The sequence below is a fragment of the Gavia stellata genome, chromosome 2 (assembly GCF_030936135.1).
Source record: "Gavia stellata isolate bGavSte3 chromosome 2, bGavSte3.hap2, whole genome shotgun sequence".
In the NCBI taxonomy this organism is placed as follows: domain Eukaryota; kingdom Metazoa; phylum Chordata; class Aves; order Gaviiformes; family Gaviidae; genus Gavia; species Gavia stellata.
The window spans coordinates 37,820,132-37,835,622 of record NC_082595.1 but is presented as its reverse complement, the minus strand read 5'-3'; the positions used below and the strand labels follow the sequence as shown (position 1 = coordinate 37,835,622).

At 47.0% G+C, this 15,491-nt stretch overlaps 1 protein-coding gene across 1 annotated transcript; it reads right to left on the bottom strand.

Annotated features, from left to right (window-relative positions):
* Positions 1–1,390: 1,390 nt before the first annotated feature.
* Positions 1,391–15,272, bottom strand: LOC104257295 (solute carrier family 22 member 2). The gene is made up of 11 exons (XM_009812018.2): positions 14,862–15,272; positions 13,236–13,339; positions 9,810–9,964; positions 8,835–9,003; positions 7,880–7,994; positions 7,222–7,328; positions 6,839–7,053; positions 4,803–4,911; positions 3,938–4,050; positions 2,871–2,970; positions 1,391–1,466 (listed from the first exon to the last, which is right to left on the bottom strand). The coding sequence occupies exons 1-11, from the start codon at positions 15,270–15,272 to the stop codon at positions 1,391–1,393; spliced, it is 1,674 nt and encodes a 557-aa protein (XP_009810320.2).
* Between the last annotated feature and the right edge of the window lie 219 nt (positions 15,273–15,491).

Genomic DNA, 15,491 nt, shown 5'->3' with positions numbered 1-15,491 from the left:
ATGCTTTAATGTGCATGGTGTCCTGTTATTGTTCAAACCACTCCCAGTGGGTGTCTGTGATGGGGCTTTCCCCCCCTGCCCCATCACTGATCCCTAATGATGTTATAGTTGCACACAGCCCCCCACGTCATGAGGCTTTGCTGCCTCCTACTAGTCTTCGCCTTCCTTTTTGTTTTCCAGCTTGCTTAATATCCAGTCAAATTCTGGGATGCCAAAGCTTAAAAGCCAGTCTGGGCTTAGAAGTACCTATTTTTTGTACTTATTTCTCTGGAAGAAGAGAAGTAAACTGGGAGGGAAGAGGGGCTTCTGGATGCCCTGGGCTCCCGAAGTGGACTCTGCAGTGGCAGTGCTTGCTGCTGGGCAGTAGGAGCCATAGACCGACCTACAGTACCAAGATTTTAAGGGGTGTGGAGGGAATTGTGGCAGTAAATCAGTTACTGTCTACATGCTTGCTTTCATGCAGAATCAAGTGTAGCTTGGAGGAGTTGAGTTGGGCTCACGAATGCACTCCTGCTCACTACAGAAATGAGCTGTGAGTGAGCAGCCCGAAGAGATTTTTAGGTTTATAACAAGCAGAAGAAACTGTTCCTTCATGAATTTCCCACTCATGCTGTGTGAGTTGCTGCTGACAGATGTGCTGGGATGCCAGAAGCATGAATGTCTTCAGAAGGCAAACAGAAAAATTTGTGGAAGGACGGTCCACGAGGGACTAAAGCAGCAATGTGGGCAGATGACATCTGGCTTGGGAAGTCCCCAAGCCAAAGACTGCTGGTAACTGGGAGAGTGCAATGGGGAGAAGATCATCGTGTTGGCCTGGCTCATCCCCTGCATGTGGGGTCAAGGGTGGGGCTTGCTACGGCTGCTTTGCCGGCCCCCTTCTGCCTCCTTGCCCCAACAAAGGCAGATCCAGGCCGAAACGGGACCTTGAAGTGCTGGAACGTCTCCACAGAAGGGCAACAAAGCTGGTGAGGGGTCTGGAGCACAAGCCTTATGAGGAGCGGCTGAGGGAACTGGGGTTGTTTAGCCTGGAGAAGAGGAGGCTGAGGGGAGACTTTATCACTCTCTACAACTGCCTGAAAGGAGGTTGTAGCAAGGTGGGTGTCGATCTCTTCTGCCAAGTAACAAGCGATAGGACAAGAGGAAATGGCCTCAGGTTGCATGAGGGGAGGTTTAGTTTGGATATTAGGAAAAATTTCTTCACTGAAAGGGTTGTCAAGCATCGGAACAGGCTGCCCAGGGAGGTGGTTGAGTCACCATCTGTGGAAGTATTTAAAAGTCATGTAGATGTGGCGCTTAGGAACATGGTTTAGTGGTGGACTTGGCAGTGTTAGGTTAATGGTTGGACTCAATGATCTTGAAGGTCTTTTCCAGCCTAAATGATTCTACGATTCTATGATTCTTGCTTGGGGGCAGCTTTGGAAGTCAGAACGTGGAGATAAATCATTTTTCCTTTGCTTCTTTCTTGCCTGTGGAAGGAAAGGGGAAAAGGCAGATGATGCTCCTGGTGGCTAACAGCATGATCCACCAAATAATCCATATGCTTATGTTCATTGAAATCTAGGTTTAATGGATGTCTCATCACTGACAATTTTTCAAATAAGGTTAGATTATTTTGAAGATCAGCAGAATAAGGAGTAAACTGGAGACTTTCTGTGGCCTTGTTGCAGCTGCGCTGCCGTCTGGAAATCCTATCACAATGGTAGCATTAGTAACTTTAACTCTGGCATTTCCTACTGTAAAAACTGTTGTTCTAGGTGGTTTCTAAAGTAATGTCTGGGTGTGTGGTTGCATGTATGGCCTTCCTAACTTTTCCTAGAGGCAACTTCACCATGCTCTACCCTGTGCTGCATTGTGATCCCTTTCTGGCCAGGCTGGGTCCTTTTCCTCCCACACCCAATTTTTTACCAGGCCAAGTGTATTTTGGCTCCGCACCAGCTTCAGTAAATCCGAGTGGCTCCTTCAGTGCCCATGGAGCTCTACCCTCACCCTGGGAGCTGCTCCAGCAGGTGCGAGTCATGCCAGAAAGAGAAAGCACTGAAACCACAGGATGTTCCCTGCATTGCTCCCCAAATTTAAAACCACACCTCAGCTAGCTTTGTCCCTGTCGGGTGTGAGCATCTCTGGGGACATCAGTGGTCCCCTCACTGGCACAGCTGCATATGGGAGGTGAGACCGGGCTGGTGAGCACCCCCGGGCACATGCGGGGTGCAGCTGGCAGCCACAGATGCTTGGATGGGACTGCTAAGTTTTCAGGAGGATGGTGTGACCGAGGGTTGTGTTCCTGGGCTTTACTTTGCACAGGTATGACAGCCAGCTCGAGTAGGGTTTCCATGCCATCAACCTGCTTGCCTTTCCCTGAGGAGCTGTGACTTCACCCCTCTGTCTCACCTTCCCTGGGCAGGTAGGATGGCTGAATGAGCTGCTGAAAGCTCCTGCTGCCATGCCAAGGTGCTCTCCGGCTCAAAAGCCAGCTTTGGTTGCCGGCAGTGGCTGGCCATGGCAGGGAAGATGTGTTTCCCCGTGCTGACAGACACCTCTCAAGGCAGAGCGGCTGTACACACTGCCTAAGGAGTGTCCAAAGCCCACATCGATGCTTTTCAGATGGCCCGTGAAACTGCCCTCCACACCTTCTCTTACTGTCTGGCTCCTGTGTAAGGTGTTAGTGGATTCTGGTCAGAGCATCCAGGAGAGGCTAGAGCCTGATATGGCTACCAGGGATGAGTTACCCACCAGCCATCCACCGTATTTATATGTCTACAGCAAACCCCAGCAGATCCTTGGAGATGTACAATAAATGTGGTTTTTTTAGCAGATTTTGCAGATGTAAAGGAGAGTTGCTCTGCTATGCGGGAGGATGCTTAATGCCATACCTGTGCAGATTTTCAGCATCTTCAATAGTCTCAGGCAGAGTCTTTCCCTTCATCTCAGGTAGGAGCAAAACCAAGCCACCGTCGATTAAACCAATCACAGCTGCAAACACAGAACAACGATGACAAAGGCAACCCAATGGTCATGTCCCAGTTTAATTCCAAGTTGCTAATTAATTCTCATTGAGGCACAGCTGCCCTGACGATTGAATAAGGACTCCTCAAAGCGATAATAACGCTTGGCATTTATCTACGTGATTCTCATTTTTCAGAGTAATTGCCGACATTTGTGAGGTGCGTCTGAGGCCTGGAAAGCTATCCTGGGCCATAGACCCGGAGGTGGTCTGGCTCCCTTGCTTTGTGCACACAATGCAAAGGGAACAGGTTTTGGCTCTGGTTGTCCAGCTGGCACGGGATCGGGGTGACACTAGCCAGCTGTTATCCCCACTTTTGGCTAGATTAGGACATGCACAAAAGGTTGCTACTAGCCCACCTGGCCAATTTCACCTTCTTTTTGGTTTTAGACCCTGCTATGACCATACTCAGGGCAGACGGTACATGCCGGCACATCGATTTGAATACATGCAGAGGCAGACATTCAAGGCAGCCCTTTTTTTAGGATAGCAGCCTTAACATTAGAGCCAACCTGCTGCTTTGCCATCCTAAATTGCCATGGGATCCTTGACAGACTGGGCCTCTTGAGGTGCCAGCAAGAGGTGGACTGTGATTTTCATGTAGGGAGACAAAAGACCTCAGGTCCCGTAAACACCCTGCAGGTGACGGCGGCAGAACCCAAAGACGTTCCTTCCTTGGGAAGGGCTCAGCAGGAGGAAGTCAAAGCTTGAAAGAGCTGTCCCAAAAACATGGGGTCCCCTTCGCTGCAGAAAGGGTCAAGGGGTGACTTTGCTACAACTTTCAAACACTCACATGAAACAGACTTACCAAGCTGTATCTTACATGCATGTACACGGGTATATACCTCTCTCCAAGTTTTTTTTAAAGGCAGGAAATAGATCACCAAACTCATTCATCTAGGCTGTGGTCAACGACCTGTCTCGCAGCTCTCTTACCAAAGATGACCAGGGGCAGTTCATGCCAGAGCTCTGCTAGTCGGTACACAAGGAAGGGCGTTATGATCCCACCGAGGTCACACATGGACGAGCAGACCAGGACTCCCATGTTCCTGCAAAGCACGCGCATGCACACACACGTGCATGCACACACACGCACACGCACATCACCGGCTCTGCCGGGGGGTGCCTTGTCCAGCTCTGCACCACAGCACCCTGGCAGGACCCACCAGGGTTTGCCCACCCCTGCTGCTGGGATGAGCGGGTCAGCACCCTGCCCAGGGGATTTGCAGCTGATGGGAGGAGGGATGGGCCATGAGCCTCAGGGAGGAAAAGACGGATAACACTGGGCTTAGGAAGGGGCTTAGAAAGGCCTGGCCCCTATCGTGGTGAACATAATCAAAAGAGAGAACAGGCAGAGCATTCTCCCGTGGAGAAATACCACAAGATGAAACAGGTGAGCAGGGAGACAGCTAGACAAAGCAAGACATTAAGACTAGTCCTGTATTGGAGGAGAGATGTTAATGAGCATTTGAGTTCTCCTGGTCCACTGAACTGCACTGGAAGGGAAGTCTGGAGGGTGTCTGGGAAGGTTTCTTACACATCCTCTCAGAAACCTGCTGCCTCAGTGCTAGGCTCAGAAGCAGGGAAATAGCTTGGGGAAGGCGGTGGGTTTCTGCTACACCACCCAGCAGCTCTCCTCCACCTTTTTCAAGGCGTGTTTCATACAAGCAACCCCTTTTCCAGGGCAGTGCATGAGTCGCAAGCTCCTCAGCTGCATCCACAGCCTTGAGTCAGCCTCTCACAGTCTCTCCCAGAGAAACACCCACTGCTTTTACCAGCTAACAGAAGATGGTGCACTTACCTGAGAAATGTTGGATACAGTTCAGGATTTACCACGCAAATAATTTCGTAGCACATGGTAATTCCCATTCTGCCCAAGCAAGCTGCAGTCATTTTAAGCCAATAAAGAGCTGGAAAGACATTGTGCACATTAAGGTTGGCATACAAAACTATGTTTTTTTCTGCTCTTGACATAAAACAACATTAAAGATTTAATTTAAGGAAACAGTAAGTTTCATGTCATGAAAGGTCAAGGGGACAGCACATGATGGTGTTCCATTTCATTCAATAAAGAATTTATAATGCAATTATCTTGTGATTCAAGCAAATAACCAAGACTTGAGACTTTTCTAGGTTGTTGTCACAGAGACGAGAAATCAATTATGCAAATTCGTTTGGGTTATCCGGTGCATTAACCAAAAGCTTATGCAAGACACCATTTCTTGCTTGCAATAAAATTAAACAGAGAGCAGCTGCATTGTTTGGTAGTTGAAATCTGCTTATCAGCAAGATACTCTGTACTTTTGCACAGAGGCTTCTGATGGCTTTCAGGCTTTCAGGCTTCAGTTTGTGTTGCCTCCCTGTCTCTCAGTGTGTGCTTTACAACTGCTTTCACATCTGGAGCTACAGATGTCTGCCACAACTAAATGAATATCCCAGCCCAGTCAGTCCAGGACACCTCTGTGTGCCATGTGGGCTTTTAGATCCCAAACTGACCTTGGGTCATGGCTTCAGATGTTTCAGCTATTAGCACACTCCAAGCATTGAGTTTCTCCCTCATTAGACAGCTGAAGGACACATCAAGCCCAGGGCATTATTTTACTTATTATTTAGCTGCCTGTAAGCCCTGCCAGCAGAGCCTCTCCAGAGTTGAGACACCAGCCACTGCATGTGGTTTGCAGCAATTGCAGCTGTGGGAGTCCAGGGCCGTCCCTGCCTCTCTGACGGGGCTCTGCCCGCCCCACCACCCCCATAGAGCCCACCTGGGTGAAAACCAACCCTTTTCTGGAGGATTGGGCTATGGGCTATGGGCTTTAAAGGTGGCTCAGCTTGGGGCCAGCGGTGCGGCACAGGCAAGTGAGGAAGGCTGGCGTCTGCTGGCAGGCACTGCTGCCAAGCCCGGCAGGGCATTAAAGCATGGGCTGAGTCAGGTTGGCAGCAGCATCTTCACCAGCCGTACCTGTCCCCGGTGCAAGGTGCTCACCCGGGCGCTGCTGCTCCCCATGCCCTGGCACAGGGAGCAGCTGCGGGGTTGCAGGACTTGCAGCCCTTGTTCTCCCCCAGCAAAGCCCAGCAGTCCCTTGCACAGCCCCTGCACTCCCCAGTCGCTTGTTAAAATGAGTTTCCATTGTCTGGACACTTTGGGTTTTTTACCTATGATATTTTTACGTAACATTTTGTGGTTTTGTCTTTGCCCCCCCGCGAACTGATAGCTGTTTGGCATTGTTATGTCTGTGGTCTCATTCTAGTTGTATTCCACAAAGAAAAATGAAAAATGTTTCATTCGGTGGCCCTTAAGGGACACATTGCTTTGAGATTATAGCCTTGGAGTGAATGCTTAGATAAAAAAAAGCTAAGTGCCTGTCACCGTGGTTGCTCAACATCCTACATTCGTGGCATCAGCACTCTTGATGGCAGAAAGCACTTACTGTACCCAGATGGTGTTTAACTGTGTGTGTGTGCCCATACATTTTTCCTTTTTAGAAACAGAAAACATGGGGATTTTTGGATGAAAACCCTGAACTGTGCATTCAAATCCAAATTTTAGGCCAGACAAAATTTGTGGACTTAACATGGCATGCTTCATGATCTAGCACCTGCAGACTTACCATATGATTTGATGCCATTTTAGAAATTTAATTCACCCCATTTCTCTAGCCTCTCATTAGCTGGTATAAATGCTGATGGTGGGACATATATTAGCTTTTATGGTATTGGTCTTCATTGGATCACAATACTGACACGGCCCAAGTTAGCAAGGATTGTTTTCCATTTTCCAGGGCAATAACCAAGAGACAGGGAGAGAATTCATTGACGGAGGAGGTTTTCATGACTCACTGTCTGGTACTAATGCTGTAACGAGGCAAGCACCACCTGCCATCATGTTTGCCGCAGCCCAGGGGTAGCGACGGCCAATGCGATCCAGTGTTAGCATGAGGATGAAGGCGGCTGGGAACTCGACGAGAGCAGAATAGAGGAAATCCAGATACCTGTTCCCAGCAGCTATTCCCATGTGCATGATGAGCCCCTGGTAGAGGACGGAGCTCGTGAACCTGGGCAGAGAACATGGTGCAAATGAAGCCAAATCCTTTGGGAGAGTTTGAGCAAAGAACTGAGATTTGCAGCTGGTCGGGAGTGAAACAGGCTTAAAGCAATGATGATGATTTAGGGCACCGAATCACACACATCCATCCATTCAGGCTGCAAAAGCCTTCCCTTACCAACTGTACATCAAAACGAATGTGTGTTTTCTGATCTGAGGTGTCCTGACCAGGTCTAGAAATGAAGGTTTCAGCTTTTCTTCATCTTCATCTTCAGAGTTGAGATTCTGGGAGCACAAGCGAGAGGACAAGAGATTACAGTGGGCAGGGGAGAGGGTGCTGATCACTGCAATGAATATTTTTCTCTGGATTAATGGGACAATGAGAGTTTTCATTTGCCAGTTAAGTAGTGAGGGCAAAATAACTTCTCCAGAGTGTTTTGGGGAAAGGAAACATGAAAATTTATATAGACAGTCTTCATATTTGTGTAGCCATGTGTATGACACTTGCATGGCATGAAGCAGCATTCAAAAAAATCATGAATAAGGTTGTTCTGGAATTTTAAGTCATGAGATTTGGTGAGTTTACTGTTGATTGATAGTACTTCAGGGGAGAATTTTTCTTGTCTGCTGGCTATTTTTGCAAGCCTCTTTTCCCAAATATGCTCTGTGAGGGTCCTAGGCAGTCAAAGAGAAGAAAACTCACTTGCCTTTGCTTCAGGGAACTGCAGTGCTTTTGGTCACCAAGCTGCTCCCTACTCTAAACCCAAAACAATCCTAAACTCATAACATTATTTGCCTCGAGGTTTGCATATATGCAGCAAATGCAGTGCAGTCACCTGGAAAGAGAGAGGTAGCTTCTTCTTATTTCCCTTGGCGATGTGCTTAATAACTTCCATAGCTTTGTCATTTTGCTTTTGAGCTATGAGCCACCTGGGAGACTCAGGCAGACACCTGCAACACATACAAGCATGACAGCTATGGGGAAGGAAAATGCACATTACTGTTACACAGAAAATGAAAATGGAACTGAGTTTCTTAGGCTAGGATCCTACGGTGTATCGAATATCCATGGGTGGTATTGAACTCAGTGGTAGCTGTGTCTGTCAGTGATTGCACTCCGATTTGTGCTCCACTTGAATGACAACATAACCTGATTTTTAATTTTTTTAAGGCTAAAACCAGTTTATTATAGTTTGGAAACATTAGTCTGAGATAAATTCTGTTGACATGTTTTAGAAATGGCTAATAGTCTGTCGATATAAAAAAGAACAGCTGTAAATCTGATTCTTCAGCTTCTCCATGTTAAAAATAAACTTTAAAAAACAAAACAAAACAAAAAAATCCCTCCCAGATCTGTTCCCTGATCTGGTTATGGAATTTTCTAAGGAGCATTTTCACTCAATTTTTTTTGCAGATAGTCAACAAAAGTCTGTTGATTGCATAAAAAAAAAAGCAATTTTAATCAATGATTAGAAAAACTCGCTTCTCACAGTAGCTCAAGTACTGTTCAAGAAATAAAAACTTATTATTTTGTGATGGGTGCCAAGGACTCCAAGCACAGAAGCATTACGACATGTTGCAGGTCGTCCCTTGCTCTGAGGTGATTCAGACTAAAGCCCTGGGCAGGGGGAACAGAACAACAGAAGAATGCCGTATCTGATCTGATGTCGTCTTAGAAATCTTATGTATGTGTAGCGCTATGGCCAATCCCTACAGAGAAGCCTCAACATCCAGTTGCAGTCCCCTGTTTTTGGCTCGGTGTTGCTGCGAGCTGTAACAGCAGGCACTTACCAATAGTAGAACAGGAAGAAGACATTGGGCAGTGTGACCACGAGCTGGAGCCACCTCCAGTGCGGAATCGCGTAAGCAAGGGCGGTGAGGATGAGGAGTCCCACAGTGAAGGCAACCTGGTAAATGATGCCCACTGCCCTCCGGTAGTTTAAGCCAACAAATTCTGCAACTGCAAGGACAAGTTCCATGAGGCACAGAGAAAATAAATTGGTTTGGACAGCCGTGGGGACTCCAAAGCTCCTGCCCTATGCTTAGCCATGCCCCTGCGGCATGGTGTGCGGGTGTGGGTTTGGATGGGAAAGCAGAGCAGGTCTGGGTCCCCGGTGCAGAGTGCAGGGCAAGTCCTGACCCTTCCTCCTCCAACGGTCAGCTGGGGACTTTGCCCCTGCCTTTGAGGGTGTCAGGCCCTCACCCATCAACACAGGGCAAAGGTTGCTTTCTTCCTCCCATTCTTTCTAGATAAGAACTAAATGGGAAAATAAAATAGCCGGCACTTGCTTCCCTCCGTCTCCCTCCTCCCATATGGCTTGGGAACACAGCCTCCCTCCCCGCCGAGCATGTGAAACAGCACAGCAAAAATAATTTTGGCACAAAGGCTGTGAAACACAAGTGTTATCTCTCACAGCAGCACTTGCTGCCTTTCCCGGAAAAGTGTCATACATCTTCACAGAATTTTCAATTAGTTCTTGTCTCTAGACTTTGTCCTTCGTTTTGGCACATGCCTCTGCAGGTACGAACGCTCCCTAGTTTTCAGAGCTGCCTCCTAATTATTCCATTTATGTCTACAAGTTGGTGCAAGCTTGGGTCATAAACACCTGCATTTAAGCAAAGAGGTGCAGTTTGGCAGTAAATAGCGGGGTGTCGCCGTCTACTCTTGTTACATGTGGCTCCAGCTGGATGGCACCAGCGGGGGTCAGCCCTGCTGCTAAACCAGGGGCTTCCTGCCCAGAAAGTGTAATTGTAAGCTGCCGTAACTGAGGACGTAGCCTGTCAGCCAGCCTGCCTTGCTGACCAGTCCCTGTATCAGGCGGAAGATCACCATCCAGCTGTAGCTTGGTGCAAAGGCCATGAGAACCCCCGAGACCGCATTGATGAGGACTGTGACCAGGAGGCAGAGTTTGCGGCCAAACCTGTGGAGGGAAAGAAGAAAAGAGAAGAAAGAGGCTCAGCTGCCGGCAGGGTAGGGTGGCAAACCAAAGGGTTTGAAGAGGCTGGAGATGGTCCCTGTCCCCCGCTTTGTTCATTTTGAGTAGGAGTCTGTATCTGCTCTTCCCTTTGCAGCATTTTTCATCTCGATGAAAACTCAGGGGACTCCCTTCATCACTTACTTCTGGTAAATGACTTAGCTAATGAGTTCAAGAAATGCTCTGATATGGCTCTTCAGCTCATCTTTCAAAGTTGCAATAGCTTTTTAATGGGGATCTTGTTCGATAACTGTGATCTTTACCTATTTTCTCATCAACCTTGGCTGACTATTGAGCTCTTCTTGAAGAGGGTTTTGTACATACCTATAGTTTTTCATTCCCTGTATCACCGTGACTCACTGATAGTCAGAAATAAACTGTTTCCAAAAGAAACAAGCTTTTTGGAACACTGGAAAGGCATTTGTTTTCTATCTGAGAGAGATACATAATTAGTTAGAAGTATGATTTATAAAAACCATTAGTCAACGTCCACTAACAAAAATAGCATGATAATAAATGCCAGCCAAAACAAATGTCTTCTGTTCTCCACAATGACATCAGCAGATCCCATTGCTCAAACTTTCCTCCTGTCATGACCCTGACATACAGACGTTTTTGACTTGCCTTAAAGTCCAGCCCAAGAGAGCCTCAACACGAGAGGAGCCCTCTCCCGCAGAGTGCTCCAGCTCTGAATGGCAGAGGTGCAATTCTGCATGTTAGCACTGACCTCAGGAGCTCTCTAGGGACACAGGCGTGCCATTTCCAAGACACCTATGACTCTCGAATGTCAAAGTCAGCACCTGGATATGTGCCCAGAGACCGATCAAGTAAATGAGTAGGTCTAATCTCTCAGAGAGAAGCACATTTGGAAAGAGCTTATGAAACCTCCCCTGAAGCACCTGAAACATTTACAGGAGTCATCCCGAGTACAGCAGGTTGCAGCAATCTCATGCACGGGAAGACTCGCGCTCCAGCTGCACTCAGGCTGTCTGATGAGAAGAGCATATCTATCTCAAGTCCAGGAAACATGGAATTCACAGGCCTTTTTCCCATTCCCTCTACTAAATTTGAGGCTTCTGGGTTTGTGTTTGCCCTAAGCACAACACTCTTTGGGTATGGGATTTTGTGTTGCTCTTGGGTGCTTGCAGTGCAGGGACCACGGTGAACTGGGGCAGGATGGCAGCGAGCAGAGCAGTAGAGAACCCGTCGATGCTATGACATGCGTGTGCTTTATCTTAGCAGCAATGATATCCTACTCCCTCATGTCTGTTCATACTTTTGCTTGATAATAAGCCTTGGTAAAAAGATCCTTCAGTATTTTGACACAGAGAGAGAGCATTACAGATATAAATGACTGTGGGTTTGGGAGCTCTGGTTTTTATTGGCTCGCACAGCCATACGCTGCCAAGAAATGCCTCTGCTAGTGAACATGATTGCTTAATCCACCTCTGTGCTGAAAAGATGATCTGAAGAGTGGCACCTCTGATGGTCATGGGATCTGCTCACTGCTGTTTCATGTCCTGTCATGCCTGGATGAGCGGCTGCTACATCTCCCCTCCTTTGCTCCCATAAGCTATGCATCATTATCTGAGTGTCAGTTCCGGGAAAAAGGATAGAATACTTTCAAATTCACTAGAAGACTGTCCAGAAAACAAGAATTTGGATTTAAGGGAAAGAGAGAATGAGGGGCTTACATATATTTCTGATCAAAAAAGAAACCAAGATCTTTCAAAATACATGTGAAAAAAAGCAAAAATCGGCATAAGCATGTCAACCTTTGTCCTTCAAATCAGACGGGGGATTCCAACCCAGGACTGAAGACTGAATGTAGGATCTTTGCGGTACTACTATAGCCATTCCATGTCTTTCACCTGCGAGAGCTTTTTGCCAAAGGTGTAGCTGCACACAAGATGTGGCCAGAAAGAGTTATTTTGATAAATCACTATCTTCTGATGAAAAATCCACTTAAGCAGAAAGCTTAAAAAAAACATGGTCTGTTTCATTGGCAGTAAGATAATGGTTTACTGAGCACTGGAAAACGGTCTGTCCAATCCATGCATAGGTGAGCTTCTTCAGAAGCAGGTTTGTCCATGTGGAGGGGCAGGTTGGGGTTAGCTAGGACTGTGGTAGACACTTTCCCCACAAAGGTGGTGTGCACAACCTAACCGATGATGTGTTTGCCTGCAATGAAACATGGGAGCAGGAGCCAGCGAGACAAACAGAGTCCCATCCTTATTTTGTGACACTGCAGAATCACTATGGGGGACGGCTGTGCAACTTCCCCCTTGGAGGAGGGGGAAAGTGAAAAGAAGGGAACAACGGTGGCAATATCTGTCTGACAGAGATGATTTTGGGGCCTGATCAGCATGGGAGGAAAAGGCTATTGCTCATTGTGCTCTCCTATGTTCCGAGAATACAAAGAGAAAAAACCATTTCTCCAAGACAGACTGACTCTACAGAAAGATTGTTCACCCCATGTTTACCTTCACCTCTTCAAATTCCAGTCTCAGCCTCTCTTGCCATTTTACTGAAAAATTTGCTAAACATGCACAGGAAGGTCAGCTACAAAGCACTAAATTTGTTCAGACTCTAACCTAAAAAAACCCAAACCACTGGGCAGATAGATATATGGCACAATGACATTTGTGGTGGAAAAGAGGATATGAGGGATAATAAGGTCTAGATCCAGCTACATACAGAGCCAACTGAGAAGGGGGACCAAAGAAAATTTAGGAAGGAGCAACTTCTTCTATTTCGGTATCTGAGAAAAACTCTCCTATTCTGAAACTGATTTATGGCCATCTGGATACTGTTAAAATTAATGTGAAACAAATTTATCACAAAGATGGGCAAATAGTTCTTGGTGCGTGAGTTAAAATTCCATCTCAAACTCTGAGCTCGCATTGCACTATGCCACTGTGAAAAAAACCCCAAATCTCTTCACTTGTGGATGTGCAAATTCTCCATGGAGCCACTGAGAGGCTGTAAAAGTGGAGCAACACCATGGCTTTTCCATGGATTCATTGGTCACAACAGCCTTCGAAGGCAGGGGCTTAGGAACCACCATCCACCCCTTTGTAAGTGATACATGGGCCTTTTGAATCAAGTTTTAATTGTATTAATTTCCTCTTTGAATTGTGTATGTTATTCAGCAACATGCAGAAAGCAGATAACCGGAGGAAACAGTTCATGTCAAACCTGTCTACATACTACATACCTGTCCGCTATGTAGCCAATGCTCACGGAGCCAATAAAAAACCCAGTGTTCACACACGACTGGAAGAGGTCCAGTTTCCAGGAGTCCTCACACACCAGGTTAAACTGCAAGGGCAACCACAGTTAGAAGCGCGGGAACATTCAATACAAACCGTGGCTGTTCGAGGAGGAAGGAAACCCATGACACAAAACTAGAAAACGGGCTCCAGAAAAGAAACCCTTTGATCTCTTGAACTGACATCTGCAATACATCTTGTCTGGATTTTCCCAAACCTTGTGCAAAAGTTACACCCTGGAAAACGATTGCACAATGACACATAAGGAGAATGAGAAAGGGAGAGAAACTTTGAACGAAGAAATTAGAAAGTTCAAAAAAATCTTACCCTCTTCTCCCCACCCATCTGCTTGAAATTTGGAGGACATTTGGAGCATCGTTTCCTTCCCAGATGCCAAGGCCTGTCTCTAACTGTGTATTATCTCGCTGGGTGAAAGCAGTGTTGGGTGTGAGAGGTAGTGGGGCTGCCATGAGCCCTGCTGGAGGGGAGCCAGGAGATGGCTGTCCCTCTCCTCATTAGCACTGGCAAAACGCCCAGGATTTGGTTGACTTTTCTCTGCAGTGAACTGGTACTGTGTCAGTTACTTTTGATTTACAATTAACAGGTTACCAACCCGCACCCAACAAGGGGAGGAGAGCAAACTGGTGTTAACTTCTCTACAGCTGGAAATACTCATTCAGTGAGTAACTAGACTTCAACCCAGAAAGAAGCATGAATGTCTTTGGCTGCTTATTTAATCTCTTTCTAAGCTGGACAAGTTTGCCGGACAAGATCTGCAGCTCAGATCGGCTTCCCTGGCTCGACTGATGCGGAGGACGGCTGGGAGTGCTCTTCTCTGCCCCAACCCACCTGTCCCAAGGGAAAGTGGGGTGGAGTTGCTTTGTAATGGTGACGATAGCGAAGCAAGGGAATATGAATACCCTGCTCGAGGAAGCTGTGAAGTATCCAGCATTGCAGTTTTTTTAAGAACGGGTTACAGAAACATCTGCTAGGCATGGTTTAGGTATAGTTAACTCAGATTTGGGACTGGAGGAGAAGTAGAAGAGATCTCTCTTCAGGTCCTTCCTATGCTTCAAGTCTCTACATGGCTTTTAGACTTTTAGTACTGGTTTGCACAGTTTTTCACTTTCTAAACTATCTGTTTTAGGTAGTGTAAGTTGGAAGAAAAGAACGCTGCTGTTGCTAACTTATTATCCGACAAATTTAGCCCCATCTTCTACTTCTTGTCCATTGTAAGTGAATATCTGTTTGGATTATCACCCAAATGTGCAGTTCCTCAGTTTGGGCTATGGGGTGCTACCCTCAGTCTGGTGACTGACATACTGAATTATGAGAATAACCATTGTCTGATTGATGACAATCAGGCAGTAGTATCCCCTCAGGAAAAGCAATCATTTCCCATTATTTATCCATATAAATCTTTGCTCTAAGTCCCTAGCAAGTCCTGATATTCACTATTTATTAGCAGTCAGGCTCAGGCTGTGCACCAAAAGCAAACTTTACCAATCCAGCATCTTCTAACTTCAAGGTGTGCAGGCAAGAGTGATTTTGCTGGACAAACTGTGTCTTACCTCAGTCACGAGGGAGGTCTCCGGGGAGTCGTAGACCCAGCCGTCCTGGCAGGGACCGAGGGGGACAGCGCTCCGGTTGCCCACGAGGCTGCCGAGTGGGTCGGTGCAGCTGACACCCGTCGCATTCCAGTCCACCTCGTACCTCCTGCAGCGGCTGCCGAACCCGGCCCCGTGGCCTCCCCACTCGGGAACCGTGTGATTCAGCTGCTCCTCCAGGCTCCAGCCACACCGCTGGCTCAGCTCAGCCATGCCGGGGCTGTGGCAATGGTGCTCGGGGGTGAATCCCAGGAAAAAAATCCCCACATAAATGGGAGGGAAGGTAGCAGAAAGCAGGCATAAGACAAAGAGAGCTTGTTTCTGGAAGAAGTCAAATTCTCCAATCTGCTCTAAAACGTCATCCAGGGTTGGCATCTTTGTATGTTGCAACTTCTTGAAGTATCTAACCCAGCTGCTTTCTGGGGCTTTGCCCTTCACAGTATGCTTAAATAACAGCCGAAGTGTTTGCTCAAAACTCACAAACAAATAATTAATTAACTTTGTCAATTGTCAAGCCGTGCATTGCAACCTTTGTTTCTCAAATGCCATTTCTAAACAAACTTTGGCTCTCTTGTTTTGGCCTCTGTTGTTACT

Coding starts and splice junctions, on each gene's coding strand:
- LOC104257295 (XM_009812018.2), bottom strand. CDS start 15,272: ATGCCAACCCTGGATGACGTTTTAGAGCAGATTGGAGAATTTGACTTC. Junction 9,965..13,235: donor ATTGGCTACATAGCGGACAG/GTATGTAGTATG, acceptor TTCCCTCCACAG/GTTTGGCCGCAAACTCTGCC. Junction 7,054..7,221: donor TTCGTTTTGATGTACAGTTG/GTAAGGGAAGGC, acceptor TTCTCTGCCCAG/GTTCACGAGCTCCGTCCTCT.